Genomic DNA, 26,474 nt, shown 5'->3' with positions numbered 1-26,474 from the left:
AAGTATTGAAAAAAAAACAGTCCTCTTTTCTTCTCCGCAGCGAAAGCTTGGAACTCTTCTAGCTCTTTCTTCTATTTCTAATTAATATGCTAATACTGCCATATTGTTTTACCACTCCGTACCAGATCCTCACCCTTATTACTCTCTGTATCACAATTTTTGGTTAAAACAATATGTGATAATTTTATAGCTATAATAACATAAATATTCTTTATTCATTAATTTTTTTCCTGCTTTTTTTCTATACTGTGTTTTTCTTTATAACTTTTCTCTTTTTATAGAGTAAATAACCTCTCAGGTTAGTTTCCACATAGTCTCCCCCTTGGAGACATCTCTCTTAAAATCTCCCATCTTGTCCCAGCCTAGATTGGTTCCTCTCCAGACTTGCTGCTCAGCTGTTGTCTTAAGGCTGCCTCTGCCATCACAGTAATACTTCCTTTTGCCTTGCTTCTTTTCTTATGTTGATTGTTTCCTGGATCTCAGGTCTCTGTTCTCTTTCTTGATTTTCCATCTCATTTTGTTGGAGCATACCCTCTCTGTTTCCTGGGAAAAGAATTCCATGAGAGATAAAGTTTGAGACCTTGCATGTATGAAGATGTCTTTATTGTATCCTCATACTTGATTGATAATTTAACTGAATGTAGAGCCAAATTAGAAATAATTTTCTTTCAAAAATTTGAAGTTATTGCTGCCAAGAAATCCAGAGACATTCTTATTCCTGATTGTGTGTTTGTGATTTTATTTGATTCTTCTTGGAAGCATTTGGGGTTTTATCTCTGTGTTCTGAAATTTCAGGATGATATACTTTGGGCATTCTCAGCTAAATAGTCATGACCTTTAGTTTTGGGACATTTTATGCTCTTTCACTATAGCTTATTGTTTGGATATTGGGCCTTATAGTTTTCATAATTTTTCTCTCCTATTACTCATTTTTTTGTTCTATTTTCTGGGTTATTTCCCTGAGTTTTTAATTTACTGTCCTTCCAGATAATTTTTTATTTATGAACAAGCAAAATCAAGTGCGAACACAAACACATATTTCACCTTTTTTGACACTAAAAGCAGATTGCCAAATACATTTGTTCTACATCTTTTGGGGGAACAGATAGAAAAATAGCAATTGTTCTTGGAAAACAAATTAATTGCTCAGTCACTCAAGACTATCACAAAAATTTGATATTAAGCAAGATAGGAGCTCACAGAGTAAAGCACTAGTTATATTGACTCTCAACCTTTTTCAACAAACTGACCACATTTCTAAGTGAAGGCAAGTTCTTTATCACCAATGGCCCTTTAGCCATTTTCACCATCATTGCTTTTCAGGTGTCCAGCAAAGTGATTCAGAGGTAGATAGATTAGATAGATAGATTGATTGATTGATAGATAGATAGATAGATAGATTCTTTTTTAGATCCTTTTCCATTATAGGTTATTACAAGATGTTGAATATAGTTTCCTGTGCTATACAGTAGGTCTTGTTGGTTATCTATTTTATATATAGTATTGTGTATATGTTAATCCCAAACTCCTAATTTATCCGTTCCCCCCCACCCTTTTCCCCTTTGGTAACCATAAGTTTCTTTTCTGTCCGTTAGTCTATTTCTGTTTTGTAAATAAGTTCATTTGTATCATTTTTTTTTAAGACTCCACTTACAAGCAATATCATGATGTTTGTTTTTCTCTAACTTACTTCACTTAGTATGATAATCTCTAGGTCCATCCATGTTGCCTCAAATAGCATTATTTCATTATTTTTTATGACTGAGTATTACTCCATTGTGTATATTTATCACATCTTCTTTATCCATTCATCTGTCAACGGACAGGTTGCTTCCATGTCCTGGCTATTGTAAATAGTGCTGCAGTGAACATTGTGGTACATGACTCTTTTTGAATTATGGTTTTCTCAGGGTATATGCCCAGTAGTGGGATTGCTGGGTCATATGGTAGTTCTGTTTTTAGTTTTTTAAGGAACCTCCATACTGTTCTCCATAGTGGCTGTATCACTTTACATTCCCACCAACACTGTAGGACGGTTCCTTTCTCTCCACTTCCTCTCCAGCATTTATTATAATGTAGACTTTCTGATGATGGCCATTCTGACCAGTGTCAGATGTTACCTCATTGTAGTTTTGATTTGCATTTCTATAATAATTAGTGATGTTGAGCATCTTTTCATGTGCCTGTTGGCTTTCTGTATGTCTTCTTTGGAGAAATGTCTGTTTAGATCCTCTGCCCATTTTTTTTTTTTTTTTTTTTTTGCGGTACACGGGCCTCTCACTGCTGTGGCCTCTCCCGTTGCTGAGCGCAGTCTCAGGACACACAGGCTCAGCGGCCATAGCTCACGGGCCCAGCCGCTCCGTGTCACGTGGGATCCTCCCGGACCGGGGCACGAACCCGTGTCCCCTGCGTCAGCAGATGGACTCTCAACCACTGCGCCACCAGGGAAGCCCCCTCTGCCCATTTTTAAATTGGGTTTGTTTCTTTGATGTTGAGTTGTTTGAACTGTTTATACATTTTGGATATTAACCCCTTATTGGTCCTATCATTTGCAAATCTTTTTCCCATTCAGTAAGTTGTCTTTTCGTTTTTGCTTTGCAAAAGCTTTTAAGTTTAATTAGGTCCCATTTTTTAATTTTTGCCTTTATTTCCTTTGCTTTAGGAGACTGATCCAAAAAAATATTGCTACAACTTATGTCAGAGATTGTTCTGCCTATGTTTTCCTCTAGGAGTTTTATAGTATCTGGTTTACATTTAGATCTTTAATCCATTTCAAGTTTATTTTTGTGTATGGTATTAGAGAATGTTCTAATTTCATTCTTTTACATGTAGCTGTCCAGTTTTCCCAGCACCACTTGTTGAAGAAACTGTCTTTCAATTGTATATTCTTGCCTCCTTTGTCATAGATTAATTGACCATAAGTGCATGGGTTTATTTCTGGGCTTTGTATCTTGTTCCATTGATCTATATGTGTGTTTTTTGTGCCAGTACCATACTGTTTTGATGACTGAGCTTTGTAGTACAGTCTGAAGTCAAGGAGCCTGATTCCTCCAGCCCCATTCTTCTTTCTCAGGATTGCTTTGACTATTTGGGGTCTTTTGTGTTTCCATACAAATTTTTTAATTTTTTGTTGTAGTTCTGTTGGTAATTTGATAGGGAATGCATTGAATTTATAGCTTGCCTTGAGTGGTATGGTCATTTTAACATTGATTCTTTCATTCTTTCATGGAAAGAACACGGTGTATCTTTCCATCGGTTTGTGTCATCTTCAGTTTCTTTCATCAGCATCTTATAATTTTAGTCACCATCATTGTGGATTGCTACAATCGAATTGATTGGTTCTTAAAATTAAATAGATCAGGTGATAATTTGTCTGTTTTCCTTTGGGAGGCATCCTAAAGCTCTAATATATTTTTTAAAAATCACATTCTTTGAAAATTTTATAGTTTTCAAGGTCAGCAAAACAGTAGCTACTAATGAAATTTATTTATTATTTTTGGCTGCATTGGGTCTTTGTTGCTGCACGTGGTCATTCTCTAGTTGTGGCGAGTGGGGGCTAGTCTTCATTGCAGTGCATGGGCTTCTCATTGCGGTGGCTTCTCTTGTTGCGGAGCATGGGCTCTAGGTGCATGGGCTTCAGTAGTTGCAGCACATGGGCTTCAGTAGTTGCAGCACGTAGGCTCAGTAGTTGTGACACGAGGGGCCTAGAGCACACAGGCTTCAGTAGTTGCAGCACATGGGCTCAGTAGTTGTGGCTCATGGGCTCTAGAGCGCAGGCTTAGTAGTTGTGGCACACAGGCTTAGTTGCTCCACAGCATGTGCGATCTTCCCAGACCAGGGATCGAATCCGTGTCCCCTGCATTGGCAGGTGGATTCCTTAACCACTGCGCCACCAGGGAAGTCCCTACTAATGCAATTAAAAGATATTTTTTAAAGATATGAATGCTATAGAGACACAGAATATTACTTTAGCTGTAGAGCTGTAAAATATATGCACATTTTCCTTGAGGAAAAATACTTACAAAATCAAAATGAGAAGCCATTGGTGGGTGCTAAAACAAACATTTCTTTTGCTACAGATTCACAGAAAAAGAAAACACTACATCTTGCTTTTTCACATAACAAGCTTATCTGGATGAGCATTCCATATCAGGACATAAAAGAACTTCCTCCATAGAATTCCAAAGTATGGATGGATATGTGACCTTTTACATACAGCATTTCACATACATGTATATTTCTATAGAGAATGTGCATTTACAATTTTGACAAATGTTATCACATATAAATGCTCAGTAAAATAGGAATAAATGGATAATTTCTTAACATGATATATATGGCTGATAACAAAAGCTAGCTTTATCCTTAAGGAAGAAATATTAGAAGCATTCATACCAAAGTCAGGAACAAGACAGGATGCCACTATCACTGCAGTTATTTAACCATTGTTCTGGGGTGTTGGATAGTGCAATTAGGTGAGATAAAGAAATCTATAAAAATTAGAAGACATAAAAGCTATCACTTTTGCTGGTGATTAAAACAAAATTTTACTCATATTTATATAAAAATTACATGATATCAAAAATTAGAAGATATAAAAACTATCACCTTTACTGATGATTAAAATTTTTTAATCACGTTGAAGGAAGATCTATGTATTCTTCTTTTTTTTTTTTTTTGGCTGTGGCACTCAGGATCTTTGTTGCGGCATGCAGGATCTTTTAGTTGCAGCATACGGAACCTTTAGTTCCAGCATATAGGCTCTTAGTTGCGGCATGCAGGATCTGGTTCCCTGACCAAGGATCAAATCCAAGCCCCGTGCATTGGGAGCATGGAGTCTTAACTGCTGGACCACCTGGGAAGTCCCATCTATGTATTCTTTATTTCATTGAGTAGAGCAGGGGTTCCCAACACCCAGGCCTGTTAGGAACCAGGCCGCATAGCAGAAGGTGAGTGGCAGGCAAGCAAGCAAAGCTTCATCTGCTGCTCCCCATCGCTCACATTACAGCCTGAACCATCCCTCCCCCCCATCCAAACTATGGAAAAGTTGTCTTCCACAAAACCGGTCCCTAGTGCCAAAAAGGTTGGGGACCACTGGAGTCAAGGATAATTCTTGAATTCTGTCCCCTTAGATTTGTTAGCATGATGAATTATGTTAAGTTTCCTAACTTAAAATTTCTTAATTTGTCAGTTTTAGTTCAGAAAGAGTCATTGTTTCTTCATAGGTTTTTGTTATTGTTACATCATTTGTTTTGATCCCTTCTTTCATACTAGAAATGTTTCTCAAGTGTCTGGTGATGCTTGGATTTTCTTTCATATATAAAAGTAAGGTAGTTTGGGATTGACATGTGCACACTGCTATATTTAAAATGGATAAACAACAAGGACCTAAGGTATAGCACAGGGAACTCTGCTCAGTTATACATATGTATATGTATAACTGAATCACTTTGCTATACACCTGTTAATCAACATTGTTAGTCAACTATACTCCAATAAAAATTAAAAATTAAACTTTTTTTTTTTTTCGTGGTTTGCGGGCCTCTCACTGTTGTGGCCTCTCCCGTTGCGGAGCATAGGCTCTGGACGTGCAGGCCCAGTGGCCATGGCTCATGGGCCCAGCCGCTCCGCGGCATGTGGGATCTTTCCGGACCGGGGCACGAACCTGTGTCCCCTGCATCGGCAGGCGGACTCTCAACCACTGCGCCACCAGGGAAGCCCAAAAATTAAAAATTAAGAAAAAAAAGAAAGCCTTGAGGAGAAGTGCCTCAGTGAGGTGCTAATCTGTTTATGCAGTAAAAATATAAAATAAATTCATCTGCTAGGCTCACAACACCAAACTAAAAAAAAAAAAAAAATGTAAGGTAGGCTTTTCAACAAGACTGCCAAGACAATTCACTGAGGTAAAGAATCATCTTTTCAACATGGTGTTAGGACAACTTGGATATCTGCATTCAAAAGAATGAAGTTGGACCCTGCCCCCTCACCACGTTACAGAACTTAAAGTAGACAAAAGTTTTAAATATAAGAATTAAAAGGATAAAACACTTAGAAAAAACTACAGGCGTAAATATTCATGTCCTCAAATTAAGCAGTGATTTTTTTTTCTTTTTGTTTTTATTCACCGCAAGGCTTGCAGGACCTTAGTTCCCCAGGGATCGAACCTGCACCCCCTGCAGTGGAAGCACAGAGCCCTAACCACTAGACCACCAGGGAATTCCCCTAAGCAGTGATTTCTTAGGTATAACACAGAAAGCACAAGTGTTACAAAAGAAAAAATAGATAAATCAGACTTCATCAAAATTAAAAACTTCTTTGCTTCAAAGGACACTATCATACGGTGAAAAGGCAGTCCACAGAATGGGAGAAAATATATCTGATATGGGACTGGTATCCAGAATATATAAAGAACTCTTCAGCACAACACAGCAACCTGGTTTTAAAATGGGCATTTAAAAAGATTTCTCCAAAGAAGATATACAAATGGGGCATATAAGCACATGACAAAATGGTCAGCATCATTAGTCAGGAAAATGCAAATCAGAACCACAGTGAGATTCTACTTCACACCCACTAAAATATCTATAATAAAACACATGGACAAAAATGTGTGTTGGTGAGAAACTGCAACTCATACATTGTTGATGGGAATGTATCAATAAAATGGTGCAAATGCATTAGAATACAGTCTGGCAGTTCCCCAAAAAGTTAAATTCCACTCCTAGATATATACTCAAGAGAACTGAAAATATATGTCCACACTAAAACTTGTACATGAATATTAATAGCAGCTATTATTCAGCTATTATTTGGCTATTATTTGGCTATTATTCATAATAGCCAAAAAGTGGGAACAACCCAAATGTCCATCATCTGATGAGCAGATAAACAAAATGTGATATATCCATAACGATGAATATTATTTTGCCATAAAAAGGAAAAGGAATGAAGTACTGACATGCTACAACATAGATGAACCCGAAAACATTATGCTAAGTGAAATAAGCCAAACACAAAAGGCCACATATTGTATGCTTCCGTTAATAAGGACTGGTCCAAAATAAGCAAATCTTCAGAAACAAAGTAGATTTGTGATTTCCAGGAGCTGGGAAGGAGGGAGGAATGGGAAGTGACTAATGGGTAGGGGTCTGGGGGGGTGGTTGTTGATGAAAACACTCTGTAATTAGTAGTAACAGTCACAGAACTTTGGGAATATACTAAAACCACTGAACTGTACACTGCACAGGGGTGAACTTTAAGGTATGTGAATTATGTCTCAATTTTTAAAATAAGACAGTTAAAAACAATGAGAAGGGCCTACTGATGTGGACTTCATATAAAAGACTAGAGCAAATGCCCTGCTCTTTTTAGGGAGTGTTAGTGGTTTGGGGTTTTTTTCCCTGTGGAGCCACCTAGCTCTTACAGGCATAGCTAGTCTGCTACACCTGGTGAGTATAAGCTCACCTGCTGGTGTTCTGAGAGCCTGGATGGTAAAGAAAGCTTAGAATGGAGGTGGGCGTGTCTCTGCTCGGCATGCAGAATTTACTGTTTCACCCTGGCACCTTTCCCCTGCCCTTTACTGTGCCTGAAGTCTTGAAGTGCAGAGCCTTTCTGTTGCTTTTCCTTTATGGTTGGTGGTGGTAGAGGAGCTGGAATCTCCCCGTGGGGGTAGGCGTGTGGTAGGGGAAGGAATTGTAGAATTGAGGATTCAGTTGTCTGTTTCACTGACTCAACTTTTAACTATCTTCCCTGCTTTCCCCAGTATTTTGGTGCCCTTACTTCCTAGTCTTTTCTGTGGTTAAGACAAATAAGTTTGCTTCTTATTTCTATATCCCCCTGCAAACCCTTCTTTCTTGACTTCGTTCTCCATTAAAACTGAGTGATTTTGCCTCTGATTTCTTTTTCCAAAAATGTCTTAACAGCTTTCATCTGCTGTTTTCTCCTTTCCTTTTTTGTCTTTGTTGATATATTGTCAGAAACAAAAATTTTTAAAGAGAATATAATGCCTGGGAAAGCAATCTAAATGTCCAACAAGGAATTTAACTTTGGCGGTGTATCCATACCATGGAATACTAGAGTTTAAAAGAATGAAATAGAACTTTGTATACTAACATTGAAAGCTGATATTTGTTTAAAAACCATACATTTATAGTTATATATTAAAAGTCTAAAACCTATCACATTCTTCACAGTGTGCATCTGTGGATTTATAGTTCCTTTTACTTCCAATATTTCATATTTTGTATTTTTATTCTTTGTATGGTAAACATGATTTTTTAAATGTATGAGTTTGTTTATGGTGTATATATGTATAGATAATAGAGGTAAAATGAAAACTAAATTGTGTAGCCGAGTGTCAGACAGAATATTTATTGATCTTATGCCAAAGATTATTTTTTTTAATAAAAAAATGTGTCTTTTATTTTTACTTAAAAACCGAAGGCACTTTTTGGCCCACACAATATAAGTATAATTATTTACTGTATTACTTTTTTTTTTTTTTTGCGGTACGCGGGCCTCTCACTGTTGTGGCCTCTCCCGTTGCGGAGCACAGGCTCCGGATGCACAGGCTCAGCGGCCATGGCTCACAGGCCCAGCCGCTCCGCGGCATGTGGGATCCTCCCAGACCAGGGCACAAACCTATGTCCCCTGCATTGGCAGGTGGACTCTCAACCACTGCGCCACCAGGGAAGCCCCCCAAAATTATTTTAAATGTTAACCATTTGGAACTGAAATGTTTGTATAATATGATATATAGTATTAAAAGCAAAATTAAAACTTTCCTTAATTTGCTGTGTGAATATCAGACTGGTGCCTTTTTATGCTGTAATTATGTCTTCTACTTCCTTTCGTCCAACTTGTTTGGCTTAGAAACCAAATAACAAATAATAATGATAACAGTAATAGTAGCTAATAGCAATTACTGAATATTAACTACATACCAAGCACTGTGCCAAGTGCTTTACATTTTGTTTTAAATTTAGCCACATTACTTCTTATCCAATTTACAATTTGTGTGTTAAGCTGAGAAAGCAGAAAGATTCTCACTTAACTATAAGTTTTATTTGGTTCACAGACTTTCTGAAAACTGTTTCTAGCTGCTCAGGGCCCTTTGCTGATTAATATTACAGTGTTTCAGTTACATTCTGGTAAAGTGTTAATGCCAGATGCCTGGATTCTTTAGGTATGAAGCTACTTAGGTTTGAAATATGACTCATTTCAATTGTACTTGCTTATCCCCTAGAGGTCTTAAGGGTTTGAACTAGATGCAGTGTTTACAGTAGCTCTCTTAACCCGTACGGTATGTGTACAGATTTCATGGAATTGGTTCAAATTAATGCAGACCTGAGGACATATTAATTGTCTGGGTAAAGTGTCCAGAGCTTTGATAGGATTTGCAAAGGGGTCCATTACTTACAAAAGGCCAAACACCTGAAATATCTGATCCTTTTCTTCTAGGTAGAGAGAGATAGCCCTAAATTTTTGTCATTAGTTTTTAGGAGCCAGTTCATGTGTTTATTATCGTCAGCCATTTAAAATTATTCTTAAAAAAGCAGAACAAAAAACAATGATGTGTACTTAGTGATGAAATATGTACATGAGGAATAGAGACTGAAAAGCAACTTTTTGTCACTGGCTGGCTATCATCTCTAGTGTAAGGTTAGAGAAATGAACTAGTTCATCTCCAAGGTCCTTCTAGCTCCAAATGTCATGATTCTTTGTGAATCATCTACTGTTTGGAGATATTTTTCCACAGTGAAATTTTGCTGAGTTGAATTAGGAGGTATCATTAAAAATCCCATAAAAAAGTTGAGGGTAACTAAGAATACCACCAGTTGTACTTATTACTAAGTGTTCATAATTTCAAGCAGTTCCTTTATCAGATTCAAATATATCTGTTTCAGATATATGTGGTTAGTTTAGAAAAATGATTTCTAATACCTTTAAAAGTGACTACATTTGTACTGATAAGCTTTTTTTTTTAAGTTACATATGTTAAATTTTTTTTTTATTCTTCAATAGGGAAGTTTGGTTGGTTTAGTGGATTATCCAGATGATGAAGAGGAAGATGAAGAAGAAGAAACATCTCCCAGGAAAAGACCTCGTCTTGGCTCATAAGATATTTACTGGGGACCCTCAACATGTGGTTGTACAAAAATGCTGCAACTGTTCAATGAGCTGAAAATCTGAATCAGAAAGCTTTCTCACTTGAACTTATAAATATACAAGGAATAGCAGAAGACACTCAGTGTATCAGCTAGGAGAGTTTAGTTCTGTAAAAAAAAAAAAAAAACAGGCTTCCCAGGAACTTGATCACTTGCTAGTAATTAAGGGGTTTGCCTTTCAGGCTGTCAAAAAAAAAAGTTAGTAACCAGAACCTGGGAGATAGCTTCTCAGCAAGGAAACTCTCAGGTTTTGGGACGGTTTAGGGGAGGGACAAAGTTGATAAAATAATATTAATGCAGGGTTGCTCCAGGAGGGTTTCTGATTTAGAAACAGTTATAAAACTTCAGTTGCAAACCCAATAACATTACTTGTATAATGGTGCTGGCCATGTTGTTCTTTTAATCAGTTGCCTCTTTTTAAAAGAAATTTTTATGGAAAACAAGTTCAACTATCATAAAAAATGAAGTTAAGCTGTTGGGACCATTTCTTTGAAGATATAACAGAAATTCAGCCTTACTGGTAGGTAGAGGGAAATACACCCTGTATTACAGCACATGTTGAGTTTTCTAAACCAGGAACTTTCAGTGTGTATTTTGATGAAAACAAACAAGCTGGATTCAAAATGGACAGTTTTGTTAATATAACTTTAAAATCAGCACTTTTAGAGATAACAGATGCCAAGAATCAGTACGGTAGTATTTCAAAATGATTTTCTCTAGAAATGGGAGTGGATTGAACAGAATGTTTTCAACTGCCTACCAGTACAATCTTTTGTGGAAGATACTTTGAAGTCACTTTCTGCTTTGTTAATAAAGTTGTCTCTCTCCAGAGCTGCAGGCAAGTTTTAAAGTGTAATTTATAAAGACTAACATACAAAGAATAGTGCTGAATTAAGTGGCATTTAATATCTACAGGCCATTTTGATCCAAGAAGTTACTTCAGTGTCAGAGTATGCAGCACATGAAGCTTTCCAAGAACTAACAAGGGTGTAATATGAAAGCTGCTTTTTTTTTTTTAAGAATAAAAGCACACATTCCACATACGTAAATGAGTTTAAAATAAACTGAGGCAAACAGTTAAGAGGTTTTATTTTTAGAACAGCAAGTTAACTGTAAATATTTTAATGTTAGTTTGCTCATCTATGATCTGAGATGCTGAAGTGAGAAAAACATCCCCCAAACTACAATTTAATGCATTGGGAAGAAAAAAACCAAAAAACTAAAAATAGTAATTCCAGCTACAGCCTTCAGATCACCCTTGTAATGTGTTACGGGTCCATTTTTCCTGGAATAGCTTAAACTGAAGCAGTTTCCCCTGTTTTGGAGATTTTGTAGTTAATTTTAATTTTGGCTATTGTTTGGAAGATGGGCTGTCTGTGTAGATACGAAGTATAGTTTTTCCATAAAACAGATGTTTATTTTGTATTAAAAATACCACTGTACTTGTTTTACACCATTTGTATACATGTGGTGATATTAATGCTGACCTGTAAAATTCAGGAATTAAAATGTGACCCTGTAATTCTATGTTTGTTGCTTTTGTTTGGTTTGTTGTAAATATAAGTAAACTCCATTTTGAGATGTGTCCGTTTTACAATATCTTTTTAAAGCCGGTAAGTTATCCATAGATATTTATTATAGACCACTGTGTCATACACCAATCTGAATGAAAGAATTCTAAACAAACAAGGGTCAACTGCACATAGAAGGTATGCCTTGGACACATAAAGTCCCAGCACCAAAGCATCACAGCATTGGGCTGTTATCACCTCTTTGATTAAAGGTACATATATTGAAAAAGACCTTCCACCTCATAAAGGCAAGTGACTCAGGATTTAAACCAAGATCAGTAAAGTTACCATATGAATACACTTTCTTTCAAGCAACTTTTATCAAGCCCCTTCACTCTTCTTAGCTCTTATTAAATTTCCTCTTGGACTCTAAGAAGCCCAACCCTAAAGCGTTTCCCTATTTACTCTTGACTCTTCCTGATTAAGTAATTTTAAGTTCCAGTAGGAAGTATTATCTTTATATATCTTATGAAGTTTCTTCTTTAATTTTCCTTTCTGAAGAACTGCCACGAGTCTTTTAAATCATTAAAATCATCATAGGAAACTTTTCTTGTAGCAGAAATGTGAATGTTTTGTTGAATTACAGGAAAACACTTTTCATGGTACAGAAGCTCACCCACAATGATACGAAAACAAGACTTAAAAATAACCCTTGAAAGAATAACTAACTTAAGATTACATGTTAGCTGCTGTCTTAAATGACTACCCTCAGGCAGATCAAGATTTTTATCTTTATCTATCTTCACTCAGTGAAGCAAGCCAGAGCCCACATTTGTATGCCTGAGGTTCTCTTAAAATTATATCTGTAAACATGTATGCAATATAGAAACTATTTTTAATAAAAAGCTACATGAACAGATTTCTGTGTTTTAACCACTAGTTTTTCAACTTGTCCATCTGTGATGAAAATGTGACAAATATAAAGTGATGCTGTGTTTTCTCTGCACGTTGAAAGTTGGAACTAACGTTAATTTTGGTATCCCTTTTAAAAAGCTTATAACGATAGATTTAAGGAGATAAAATGGAATTGTAAGTTAAACTCAGGAGTGGCCCGTAACTAGAAAAGAGGATGCTTATGGGATGATACAACACAGGAAGCTTCTGAAAGGAAGGTTTCTCTCCTACTATTTCTGGTTATTTTTTAGCAAATGGACAACAGAACACTACCCGGGATCACTTCACACACAGAAGACCTACACCCATGGCAGAATTCCGGTCAACAGGCTCAAGCAATTGTTCCTTTATCTGTTTTAGTGGTAGCTCTTCTAGAAAGAGTAATCGACAGTATTTTTAACATCCCCATGTCTATTTTCGAAGTCCTGTTTGCGCCTGCCTCGATGTGGGATGCTAAAATCTGTCCACCACCACCCCAGAGAACCACTCTTTTCATTAGATTGATCACCCTATACCTGTTCACCCACAGCTACTCTAACTCACCCAGTAGTTTCCACACAGCAGCCACACATCTTTTTAAAATGAACATTTTCATCATGAACCTTCCCTCACATTCCCCACAAGCCTTGCAAATCAGCACCCCCACCTATCTCGAATTCCGTGTGCTAACCCCCTCCCTCATTCTGTCTGTATGCTAGCCATTCTGACAGCTGCAGGGCCCTGTTTATGATAAAACACTGCCCTTTTCCCTTCTAACAAACACTTGGCTCTTCACTGGCTCCGTGAAAGCAGGGACCCTGTCGATCTACTAGGCTACTGTATCCTTAGCATGCAACACAATGCTTAGCACAAACAATGAATGAATGCACTATCAGTTAGCTTTCTATACCTTCTCTCCATGAGAGAACATTATTCAGAAATTTGTATTGAACTGGTCAGCATAAGTAACTGCCTTCCCCGCCACCCTTTACCTCAAATGTTTAATAAAATAGTAACAATAAGGTTATATTTGCATTTACAAACACAAGTATTTGAAACTAACAGGCTCTGTTTAAGGATTAAATAATTTATTTTTAAGAAATTTTGAACTACTGCTTTGCTAAATTGTTCTTAAAATTACTTATTAATAACTTCTTCTTTAAGTTTCTCTGCAAGCAATCTCCTCTTTAGTAATGTTTGCTTCTCCTCTGCTGTCATTTCTGGTTTCTCTGTCATTTCCTTAAAAAAAAAATAAAAGAAAAAAAATTGGCTACAGTAGTATAAGATGGGTTCATTTTCTAAAATTCCTAACATACTGCCTTGAACAAATATTAGAACATTCAGTAAACTAAAAAAAAAAAAAAAAAAAGCCACACATGGACTGAGTTCCCTAAATCTCTTCTTTGTAAAAATCTCTTCTTGGGGAAGAGGTGGTGGCTAGGGTACTGATGCTGCTCTATGATAAAATATTTCAAAAGGCTCAGGTAAAACAGACGGCTGACCCTTCAGTGCTCAGAGCAGGGCAAGTAAAGAATCATAAAACTGCTACCATTTCTACTTCACAAAATCCTCCTATCACAACCATCTCACTGCCTAGAAGAGACTTATTAGCAGGTGCTACACTAACAGGGAGGTTAATATGAATAGATCTACAAGAGCACATATGCTGATTTTGAGAATCCCACCTGTAAATTTGCAAATTTTCACATACTAGAGCTAGCCATACCTCTACCTCCCCAGTAGGTTTTCCTTTCTGCTCCGAATTTTGTATGTGCTTAGTCCTCATATCCTTTCTCATGGACATCAACTTATCTCTCTTCTGCTTCAGATAGTGTTCTCGTTGCCGGAGCTCTTCTGTTCCAAGTGTTGATAAATTCTGGGTCAGATAAGAGAAGGAAAAATCAAGTCTGCATAAGTGGCACAGATACCCACTGACTGATTAAATTAGAAGTTTGAGTTCAAGACCGCAATAAAAGCCAAGTGTGTATGGCTGTTTACATTGTTTGTTCCTAGTACTTTATCATTTTGCTCATAGTTCTTAAAAAGTAATATCTTTTACTTACTGCTATTGGTCCCTCAATGTTTGCATGTTCAAAGCCAGGAATCTTCAGGTCTTTTTGTGGGAGGGAGGAACTTTCAGGCAACGTTTCCAGCTTTCTTGTCAAAGATTGTACTGACTGATCAGCAAAATGCACTTTAACTTCTGGCAGTAATCAGACAGAGACCAATTAGAATATTATAAGAAATATTAAGTTATTACACTAGGTTCACCAAAATGAGCTAGTGGTAATAATACTTGGGTCTTTCTCATACTCATTCACTCAGCATGCATTGATTCAGTGCCTACATTGTGCTAGGCACTGGGTGAGAACAATAAATGTGGTCCCTGTCCTCAAGGAGCTTGAACTACTGTTCTTGTGAATAATGACATTTCAACAAATAAATACCAAGCTCCTGCTGTTTGGTACTATAGCTACAAAAAGATATAATTCTTGTCTAAAGATTAGAACTACAGTAAAATGTAATACAAGGTTGCCATACAAGCCAAATAAACAGTGCACTAAAATCCCTTACTAACAATGTAATTTTGGCTTTCAAACTTCTGCTTGCAGGCAAAAACTGTTAAGTGACCTTATGTTTTCAGGACAATTATTATAAAGCTATAATTTTTTGTATTGGAGGAATAAGTGCCAGTAATATCAATAATCTGTACTACATACTGAAGATAACTATAAACCTACTAACAAACATTTTAAAAATGAAGATTTTAAGGTAAGTAGAACAGGGAGATCATCTTGATGTTTTGTGATAACCTAGAGGGGTGGGATTGGAAGGATGGGAGGGAGACTCAACAGGGAGGGGATATGGGGATATATGTATACATATAGATGATTCACTTTGTTGTACAGCAGAAACTAACACAACATTATAAAGCAATTATACTCCAATAAAGATGTAAAAAACTACGTAAATAAATACAGTAAGTAGAACTTGGAAGCGGATAGAACATGAGTACTCAATACCTTCCAGTTATTTGGTAACTGTGCCAAGAGACAGGATTAACATGCTAATTGCTTTTGAGACTTTTTTTTTTTTTTTTGCGGTGTGCGGACCTCTCACTGCTGTGGCCTCTCCCATTGCGGAGCACAGGCTCCGGACGTGCAGGCTCAGCAGCCATGGCTCACGGACCCAGGCGTTCCACGGCATGTGGGATCTTCCCGGACCGGGGCACGAACCCGTGTCCCCTGCATCAGCAGGCGGACTCTCAACCACTGCGCCACCAGGGAAGCCCGAGACATTTTTTATTATAAGATAAGGTGGGTTTTTTTTAAGATAAAACATTTTCACTGTAATACATGGACTATGAAAGACAGCTGGTGAGACAAGCAAAGACACATAAAAATGATGCCAAGAATTAAAAGCATCATGGGAGAACGTGATATTCACGTCTCTAAATGATTAAAAATCCAGCATGGTAAAACCAGAAATAAAACTTTGCAGGAGCAAGAAACTTGCCCAAGGATCACTGCTTTAGCACAGGGTGAGTGGACTGACTGCAGTGCCAGGGAGGTTAGAAGAAGAAAAGCTCTTCAGGCTCTTGGACAGAAAGGGAAGTCTCCATGGAAGAGATGAGGCCGCCGCTAACACTCCAACCAACCTATACAGGGAGCTAGCTCAGAACTAACTTAAACAGAAATGAAGATGAGCTTCAACAAGTTGGTCAAAATATGCAGACAAAATTAAACATGCCATTCATATGATGGTGACTTTGAGCAGTGGTGGGCTTAGCCCCCAAATATGGAACCACAGAGCTGGGGACAAGACAGTAAAATTCTGAGGATGGGGGAATCCCAGGCACATAAGCATTTATATTCAATTCATATACTTGGTCTGGACAGTTCCTTGAGTTTGTTGGTTATGAACACCTTTTATATTCTAACTAGAGAGAAAAGTACCTGAAGCAAAAATACTTAACTTCTCTGATTTCTAAGAATGGAGAATCGGAAAGCCAGCTAGCTTAAAGAAAGATCATCTCATCACTGGCAACCCTGCGTCAATCTGAGAACAGATGCTATCCATTTCCAGCAGGAACCAGGGAAAGACATGAGCAAAGGGATAAGCAGGAGGTCAAACACCTTTATGATTCCTCCCACATTAGGCCTTTCTCATGGGCACTTTGTATGCAGTGATTGCCCGTAATATCAGATATACTCATTTTTTTTAAAAAATAGAATAGTTTTTAAAAATTAAAATCATTACTTTTGAAATTATCTGCCAGTTTCTCTACCGCTAATGTGCATAATCGAGTTACAAATGGCTTGAGATTAAGTTTTCTATAATAGTTTCACTTAATAGTCAGATAAGCAAATATATTCAAATTATATCAGACACAAGATTAGAACAGTATATGTACTTAGGTCTATATAAAACAAAAAGCTAAATTTGGGCCAGCAAATTTTAAAAGCACTCAAACAAATCTAAAGCAGGTGCTTTCACAGACATAATTCAAATGAGGTTATTCTACTCAGAACCTGCAGAATATGAAAAAAGAAAAGAAATTATTAGATTTGCTAGGAAGGAAAAAGCCAGATAACTTCATAAACCTGCTTCTGTTTCATATGCCCCACTGTTTTATCAACTAAGCATTTAGTTCCTTAAAACAGTGGATAAACATCAAACCTATCTATCTCAATTATAAAACTTCTATGAAGTGTAGAAAAACACAAGATTTGGAGTCAGAAGACCAAGGTAAGTCACAGTTCCACTATTTAAGAGCTCAGTGATTTTGGACCTCACTCAAGTTCCTTGAATTTCTTGTTTTAAAAAAATAAAAGAAAAATAAGGACCATAATATCTACCTCACAGAGTTACGGGTTTTTTTAATTGATAAAAGGACATGCACCTAAAAACCACAGAAATCCATAATAAAAATGAAGTAAATTCATGATCATGATTCAAGTTCTGTTTCAGAATTACCTGTCTTCTTATAAAGGAAATCAGAATACATATATTGAAAATGATTTGTCACATAGTGAACAAGATCATCCACTAACATTTCCCACAAGGATTCTCATCAATTTTGGTTTCAACAATAGTTTCTGACTAAACTTCTAAATAAATTGGCTACCTGTTATTTTCTAATTGTGTTTTAATTCACTAGGAAAATAAGTTAATATTATCTTTCCCTGTTCAGCTTCTAACTCTCAAACACCATGTAATTATGGTCAAGGAAGAGAGTACCAAATGTTATGTGAACATACCTTGAATGCTGTAGTCATGGCATAAAGGCTGGGGGCTTCCCCAAGGAATTTTGATCACAGCTCTGGGTTCCAAGCTTCACTTAGAAATTTGGGGGCTACGCCCTCTCTGTCAGCTATCTCCTACAAGCAACCTCTTTAGCTAAATTCACAAAGAACATTAAATACCGATGGCCATTCAAGACTCCCTCACAGGATTTTTGAGGGTGAAGTATGTATGAGAAAGTAACACACTCTTTACAGTGTTTATGTATTCATATTATTCAGAAATTTCAGTACATTTCAACCTTACCTGAGGGTGGGTGTGCAAAATGTTCACCATCCCCTTGGGAATTATTCATTTTTGCAGTTTCATTGGCATGCATCGGAGGCTCTTCTGTTTTAGCCTCTGATAGCTTCAGGAATCAACAATATAATTTAACAAATACTTTAGATTAATTCTGAATAATTCACTACTTAAGGGATTCATACACATTAGTTTAAAAAACTATTGTCTACTGAATGGATAATAAATCAGAGATTCTATTTTTCCAAAGTTTTTAAGATGTTTCCACCATTTTTTATCTTCTACTTTTTGAGGTAGGTAAACATTCTCATTTCCAATCATGCAGTGCTAAGAATAACTAGTTTGGTTAAGACTTTGGATTCAGAAAGAAGTGAGTTCAAACCTAGGCTTCACTCTTACTACTCATGTGACCTTGACTAAGACACCAAGAAATACTCTAAAAGAAATAAAATCACTGATTTATAAGGTGTTTTTTCACTTAAAATAATCTAAAAAATATAATAATAATACCACTACTGTGATATGCCTGAAGCAACCACAAACTGGTTTACAGGTATACCTCATTTTATTGCACTTCAATTTACTGTGAAGTCTAAAAAAACCATACACCCCGAAACATATTATTATTCAAGAAGCCTGATATAGTTTACATATAAATCAGAAAGTCAATACTACTGTCTTTTTGTGTGTGTGTCTGTGGCCACATCGCCGGCCTGTGGGATCTTAGTTCCCCAACCAGGGAGCAAACCGGCAACGTCTGCAGTGGAAGTGCGAAGTCTTAACCTCTGGACCACCAGGGAATTCCCAGTACTACTGTCTTCTGAGAGCAGTTTTGAACGAGTTTCTGTTCTATACTCCCACATTAAAAAATATTATTAACTATGAATTTCACCTCCATTTACTAAAAGGAGATTTACTCAAAGATACATAAATCCCTTCTAAATCCTAAAACATCTCTCTTTTGCTCTTCATTGGTTACCTTGGAGTAAAATAGGTTTTTTCAAATATAGTAAATGATACAAGCATGTATCATAGTCATTGAAGGAAAAAAAGGAAAATGACTTTCAAGCAACTGAGAATTACTTTATATTAGGTTTCACTCTCCCTTCAGGGAGATTTGAGAAAATGTGGAAAGGGAAGCAGCTAGAAAAGGGGGGAGGAAAAAATAAATATTATCTTCCCTCACCTCAGCCAGATACATGTTTAATTGATCCTTAGGAAAGATTGGGCCCTTTATGGAAACAGTTCTTAATGAAAGAGGAGTATGCCAGGAAATGTGAAACTGAATCATTCTGCTTCAAGCTGGCAATGTTAAAGTCTACAAGGGACCCTCAGTATTAACTGCAGATGCTGTTTCAAAACAGTAAAGGAATCAAGGCGAGTGGGGAAGTAAAATATTTTTTTAATCTTCTTTTATTCATAAAATTAAGGGGAATTTCTATTAAAAATTCCCCCAAAAATGAATGGTATTACGTTCAGTTTTTTTGGAGTGAACAATCTCATTCTTTATCGGGAATTTAAAAGGTAGGTCGCTGGATGAATTATAAAGTGAATAAAATTATAAAGTCAAGTATAAATGCTCAGAATTGCCAAGAAAATATGAATACTCTGAGGAACTGTGTCGTTCCACCTAAGCTTAAACTTTAATAGAAAACCCAGGTGTAAACCTAAGGGATAGCAGCAATGAAATATTTTTATTATATTAATATGTTTTGTAGGCACCTGCTTTTTACTCTTTCTTTCTTCCTCCTGGTCATATTCTTCTTTCGATTTTCTGAAATATACAAAAATAAAGTAGAAAAGTAAACGTTCTCTTTTGGTCAAAGAACAAATATTCAACAGGCAACGTGCTAACCTAAGCTTACAATATGTGCAAGAAATTTTGGAAGCAAAGATGGAAATAATCAGGCTTAACTTAAAGCAGCTTACAATCAACTGAGAAAGACATACATAGGCCTAAACAGCATAATATAGTTAGCCACATAAAATACAGGTTTACCTATTTCCTCTGGAGATGTGAAGGACCCCTAGCTAAACAAAGAACAACAGGTTTGAAATCCTAAGCCCAAATGTGAATGGCAAATCTCATGAATATGGACTTCGATCTCTCTCTTTAGACAGATCAGTTACATTCCTCCTAAGATCCATTTCTCCCCTCATTCTAGTTTTTCCATGGCATCTGAGCTACCACACAGCTCTCCTGATGCCATTATGCCAAAGCCCTATCAGCTTTTGTAAACTGCTCACTGAGGCAAGTCTGATTTAGGAAAATAGCCAATTCAACTCTCATACATGTTCAGGATTAAGTTCCACTGCTTATGCAGTAGTACACTGCCCCCAGAAGCCCGTAGAAAATACAGTAAAATCTAAAAGCACAATGCTGATCAGTTTTCAAACCACCAATCAACCAACAAAAGCAACCAGTACAAGTCAAAACTGCCAGTCCTCTAAACCTATTACCAAATATCCTTAACTCTTCAAATCTTTCAACTCAGAGCGTTGTGTGTTGTCTCAGGCTCCCACTTGCCCTCGCCATGGAAAGGAGGACCTGGCAGGAAAGGCCGGGGTTCACCCACAAACTTGCCTCCCTCCCCACAACCACTCAAATCCCCTGAAATCCAGCACAAAGTCCTACAGCTCCTTCCACAGTCCCCCACTAGGCCCATCCTCCTAACCACCATCCTGCCTAACCTCCCTCCTGCTTTGGAACCGGGGACAAGTTGGGTAGGTGGGAGGACTACAAGATGCTAGAAGATGGTCATGTATGTGGTTAGAGTGGAGAGCCAGGGCCACCAAATGTCAAGGCCCCATTCTGCAGGGGACACAAATAGCTGCAGGTATCCTTTTGCCTTAAACCTATACATTCCCATAGATTTAAATATTAAGTGCTCAATTGCCCCTCTCTTCTAAAATTCCCATAGGGGTCAGGGGACAACAGGCCCAAAGGGGGAAACGCCCCTTTAGTGGGCTGCACATTCCATGCCAGGCATTTGGCTGAGAATCACGTAACTGAGGCAAGAAAGAGACCAGCAAAGAGTCAGCTATTTGGTCTGTGGAGTCTGGGATGTCCAACCTCCTACTGTGAGACACCTGGCATAAGCCTCCTCTAATACCCAGATCCAGAAGCCAAGGAGTTTCCTGCTTATCTCAGGCCACTACAGCCCTTCCAGGCATCAGGCTGGGTCTACTGCATCTTGTTCCCATTGGTGGCTAGTTTCCTATTCCCATGATGGGAGTGGAGGAAGACCCTCCCATCTACGCTGATCTGGTATGTCATCTGAAAATAATTTTTTCTGTCCATTAAGAAATGTAATATATACATAATTATAAACAAATAAAATGATAAATCATTTTCATAGTCTTTAGGAGAGAATTTAGATATTTTACTAGTTCACAGTATTTTTTTGGGTAAAAAGAACATATGCAGATCATACTGTAATATTACTAATGATCCATTCAAAAAATAATTAAAGAAGCATACCTGAGAACTTCTCTCAGGATTTTCATCTCTTCCTGTTCAAGGTCACTGACCACATCAGAACCATCTGTTAAGCAGTCAGGTAATACACCTGTTCAAAACCAAAGACCATACAGAAGAATATCAACTCAACTGAAACACTTATTTTTCACTATTCTAGTTCATCAAGAAGTACAAATAAGTTTATTAAGATCTATCACTTTAAAAAAATGTTCTAAGCTATTATCTTTGTAACTATGGTCTTTTTAACTTTTTCTTCTTTTAGGGAATCAGCCCCACCAAAAAAGCACAATTTTACCTAGAAATGACTCTTGGTAATTATTTGTATTGTTTATTTAAAATAACAATAATAATATACGACAATAGAAATTAATTGCTTATATTTAATATAAGCAATTTATAGAATTAATATAAGCTATTTATAGAATAAATAGTTTATATTTAAGCTATTATCTTCCATAATCATACTATACAGGACATACCATTGAACTCAATAAGCTCCTAATAATGAAACTATGCTCTCAAAAGTACTCCTTAAATGGGAAAAGCATTTACAAAACAAAATATAAAATACATCATTAGTTGAAACAGCATGTTAATACTCTTCATTCATACTACAACAAATGCTACTGAAAAGGGCCCCGCTTACTACATGCAAAAAAGAATGGTGCTAAGCACTTAAGGGGAATATAAAGATGAATAAAACAACCTCTGCCCTCAGAGCTTCTATTCAAATATTGGGCTAATAACTATAAACCAAGGCAGTACCAACTTTGGCCCAAGGCAAATAGTAATTCATGGCAAGCAATTTTAAGCATTGGTTTCATTTACTTTATTACCTATATCTTCCTGATAAGCAGGTAGACTGGTAATAAGCGTTCTATTTTTATCTATAATTATTATATTCCCAAAACATTAACAGCATGTCCCCCAATTTTTACCTTCCATTTCTTTATCCATATATGACTATGGGATTTTGGATCTGCTCTAAATTAAAGTAGCTTTATTATTCTAATCCCCTGATGTTTAAACGCATTGTAAAGTAAACTTGTCATTTTGAGATAACTGCAGATTCACACGCAGTTGTAAGAAACAATACAGAGAGATGCTATGCACTCTTTACCCAGTTTCCCCCAAGGGTTACATTTACAAAACTATAGTATAGTATCACAACCAGAAAATTGGTCTTAAGTGCATTTTTGCTCAGTGAAAAGCTATACAATTAGTATTCTCCTATTCACCTTTTATGGAAAATTTTAAAAACTAAGGAAAGAATAAAACAACAGTATGCAATACCTCAAAACTGTAATAAGGAAGACACTTTTATATTCTATTACAAGTTAATCACTAAAGGGATGTTGCCTATAAGCTTAAATTATACATAATGGCCCATCTCTGGGAACCCTGCTTCCCAGATAATAAGCATTAAGCTAAAATAGCTTTGTTTAGCTCACAGGAAACTTTCTGACCAGGCCCATCTGTGAATGACTGCAGGGAGGAAGAAATTAACACATCCCCTCCAGAGGCTGATGGGAACCAGAAAAGGTTTGACTTTACTCCCTCCCCTTTTAGTATAAAATGAGCCTGAATTCTAACTCAGGCAAGATGGTTCTTTGGGGCACTAGCCCAACTTGTCTCTCGATTACTGGCCTGTCGTGCAGCAAGCAGTACGAGCTTAGACTCGGTAACAAAACCATCAAAATAATGCTCTGGTTTGCATTTTCCCCAAATTCTTTGATGAGATACAACCAGAATCCAGAGAGTCTTTGAATTTTTCTCACATAAACAAACAGTCTGCAGTTTTGAGTGCAAATCAACATTGCTCTAAGGTACTTTGCTCTGGATTTATGTTAAGTGAAATTCTTAAATACAAGTATTAAAAATTCATGGCAGAACTAAGTATTAGTTTATGTTTAAATGTAAGTAAACTGTCACACCCTGTGGTTTGACAGCAGCATTATTCCACATCATTCCCCTCGTCCTTCCTTGCTAATATAAGCCATATGTGTGCAGTTACCAGGCAGCCAAGTACACAGAGGCAGGGCCCTACCCCACCCCACAAGAGTGACTCATGATTTAAGCCAATTGCAACTGGTCTCATTCCCCCTGCCAGAGGGTTTAGAAAGGCATGTCACCCCAATCCTGACCAATAGGACCTAAGGGGAAAATTCCTAGGGGGCTTCCATGAAAGTGTTGTCTTGCTAGTAAAAAAAAGATGTACAGGAAGAAACATCCCTTTTCTTCATGAGATATTAAAGTCTGCATTCGATGCAGCCAGAGTGCAATCACGAGAGAAGATCCTGAGAATGGCAGAGTATAAAGAGGAACCATGTCGGAGCCCTTAATAACATCACTGAGCCACCAAATTAACCAACCCTGGACCTTTCTTCCCTCCCTTCCTCTGGACTTCTTGTTCAATTGAGATGATAATTTCCTATTGCTTAGGCCATTTTCACTGAGGTATTCTGCTAATGGCACCCTGAGGCACCCAGCTGATACAAGCTATGTGTAACTGTTCTCTTTTAATTAAAATTTAAATGTTTCTGGTTAAATTGAAAACTATAGAGTACCAATATCAAGTTCACTATTTCTTTTATCAAAACTGATCCCCCCTGGGCTTCCCTGGTGGCGCAGTGGTTGAGAGTCCGCCTGCCGATGCAGGGGACGCGGGTTCGTGCCCCAGTAGGGGAGGATCCCACATGCCGCGGAGCGGCTGGGCCCGTGGGCCATGGCCGCTGGGCCTGCGCGTCCAGAGCCTGTGCTCCGCAACGGGAGAGGCCACAACAGTGAGAGGCCCGCGTACCGCAAAAAAAAAAAAAAAAAAACTGATCCCCCCAAAATAATTTTAAATAACATGAAATAATTATTCAAATTTTCCCATAGGTCAGAATAAAGCATAGCTGCAGGAAAACACGAGAAAGGGATTTTATGAAGCTAACCACGGTAGAGAAACAAAGAAAAAGAGACTGTTTTCCAAACTTATTTACACCAAAGCAACAGCACAGTGTCATTCATCGTTCAGGGTTAGGATGGTGCTATCTCCAAACCACAGACAACAGCTGTCTTACCTGCTGTGAAATGAATTTTAGGATTTTAGGGAATAGTTTTGATGGTGGTTGGCTCTAAAGGATATAGACTTTACACATATCAGACAAATGAGAGAACCCACAACAAAGGCCCTGCAACATTCTAATGTTTGCCCTGTAACAACAGAAGCCCTATTGCTGCATGCTCCAGACCCTTAAAAGCAAACAGTACAACTAAACTATAGCTCCCATATCTTCAAGAAACAAGCAAAGAAAAGGCCCTGCTGCCAAACCATTAGAGTTTGGCATGGTAAGGAATATCAGTGGCAATCTATTAAGCAAAGGAATACACAGGTATTAAGGTCATCAGAGTCAGAAATGGGAAACTGAGATAAGCACCTGGGGTGAAAAGCAGATAGTACAAAAACAAGAAGTATGGTTAGAAACCCTGATGTTCTGAGTCAAGATGTCAAGTGCACAGGAAGGGAAGAAAAGCAGGAAGAGCTAGAAAGAACGTGAGTTTAGGCAGAGAGTTAAGGAAAAGATAAAGCTAAAGGTAGTTACCAAGGGCTTTGAGTTCTGCTTTTTCTTCCACCTGATGGTGGCGCAATCCTATCTGCCCATTGCCCTAGAACAGTAGTTCTCAGTGCGGGCCCAGGACCAGCAGCTTTAGCATCAGCTAGGAACGTGCTAAAAATGCAAAGTATTAGGCCCTACCCCAGACCTACTGAGTCAGAAATGGGGAGACAGCCACATGTGTTTCAACAAGCCCTCCAACTGCTTCCAAAAGCTTGAGAACCACTGTCTCCTATAAAGCCAGAAGAAGAGTAGTCACCTTCTCTCGACAGTAACTGTAATTGTGACCACTCAAAAATGCTGAATTTCACAAATGCAGTGGCTGGGCAGAAAAATCAAGCTCCCTGAAACCTAAAACATTAAATCAAATTCTGGTCTGCTTTCTTTGAGATGTCAACCACTCAGTGATCAGGAAGTTTGCACTCTTGGATCTCTTAAGTCAGCCATAGACTTTCCAACTTGAAATAAATTTATACAAGGCAGCTACATCAAGACCATATTAGTTAAAACTGCCACCAAAAAAATGCATTTAGCACTTAGATTTCTAAATTCAATCTTGTAATTACCATTTCTCTCTTGAATTATTCGAATGGCTTGCAGCTGCATTTCAATGTTTTTCTGGACCATCATTGCTTTAAAGATAGTAAAATCTTCTGCTGCCAATACAGGTTGCAAAATGGCCTGTGAAAAGAAGTCAGGAAGTTAAACGAAGATTCAAGTTTTAAAACTATTTCCCAAACACTCAAATCATTTCCACTGCAAAAGGTGCATTAATTCAAGAATGCTGCATTGTTATTTGTGACTAGATGACTCAAAAGGACAATTTTAAGATTTTATTCTAAAAACCTTTAAAGTAGGTTCTCAAGAGGCTGACTCTCCCAACCCCTCCATCCCCACCCTCCAGGAAGCTAAGGCAGACAGTGATACATTTTCCAAATGAGCCAGTGCTGAGCAACTCAAAAAAACAACACCGGAATTGGGCTTACTTTTTTAAAGTTACCACTGCAATATCCGGATCTGTTTTTCAGCCAAAATGATGATATCTATTTGGCTTAGCTTCTGTCAACCTGAAATTTACTCTTTGGTGATAAATCAGTAACTACAAAATAATCCTTGAATTAATGAAATTACCAAATCAAATAAGAGTAAATGCCAAAAAAGAAAAATGAAGCCTGGAAAATAAGCATACTGTGGTAGGAGTAATGTGAGAACACAACTGTAGTAGTCCTATAGGCAGAAA

The 26,474-nt window shown here is 37.4% G+C and overlaps 2 protein-coding genes across 3 annotated transcripts in view; one reads left to right on the top strand and one right to left on the bottom strand.

Annotated features, from left to right (window-relative positions):
* PPP4R3B (protein phosphatase 4 regulatory subunit 3B) overlaps positions 1 to 11,693 on the top strand; it is a 67,744-nt gene extending 56,051 nt beyond the window's left edge. For both annotated transcript variants that reach the window (XM_082643144.1, XM_082643143.1), the window contains exon 16: positions 10,024 to 11,693. In XM_082643144.1, the coding sequence (XP_082499270.1) occupies positions 10,024 to 10,119 (96 nt within the window). In that variant the 3' untranslated portion in view covers positions 10,120 to 11,693. The remainder of the gene's footprint in view (positions 1 to 10,023) is intronic.
* CFAP36 (cilia and flagella associated protein 36) overlaps positions 10,281 to 26,474 on the bottom strand; it is a 30,606-nt gene continuing 14,412 nt past the window's right edge. Inside the window, exons 4-10 of the mRNA XM_082643145.1 lie at positions 25,801 to 25,915; positions 21,636 to 21,723; positions 19,877 to 19,928; positions 18,161 to 18,263; positions 14,674 to 14,813; positions 14,337 to 14,486; positions 10,281 to 13,849 (exon numbers count right to left, since the gene is read on the bottom strand). Coding sequence (XP_082499271.1) covers positions 13,748 to 13,849; positions 14,337 to 14,486; positions 14,674 to 14,813; positions 18,161 to 18,263; positions 19,877 to 19,928; positions 21,636 to 21,723; positions 25,801 to 25,915 — 750 coding nt within the window. The 3' untranslated portion in view covers positions 10,281 to 13,747. The remainder of the gene's footprint in view (positions 13,850 to 14,336; positions 14,487 to 14,673; positions 14,814 to 18,160; positions 18,264 to 19,876; positions 19,929 to 21,635; positions 21,724 to 25,800; positions 25,916 to 26,474) is intronic.

This window comes from Mesoplodon mirus (genome assembly GCF_964341445.2).
Source record: "Mesoplodon mirus genome assembly, chromosome: 14".
Lineage (NCBI taxonomy): Eukaryota > Metazoa > Chordata > Mammalia > Artiodactyla > Ziphiidae > Mesoplodon > Mesoplodon mirus.
Note: the sequence above shows the minus strand (reverse complement) of the source record. Positions and strands in the feature narration are given on the sequence as shown.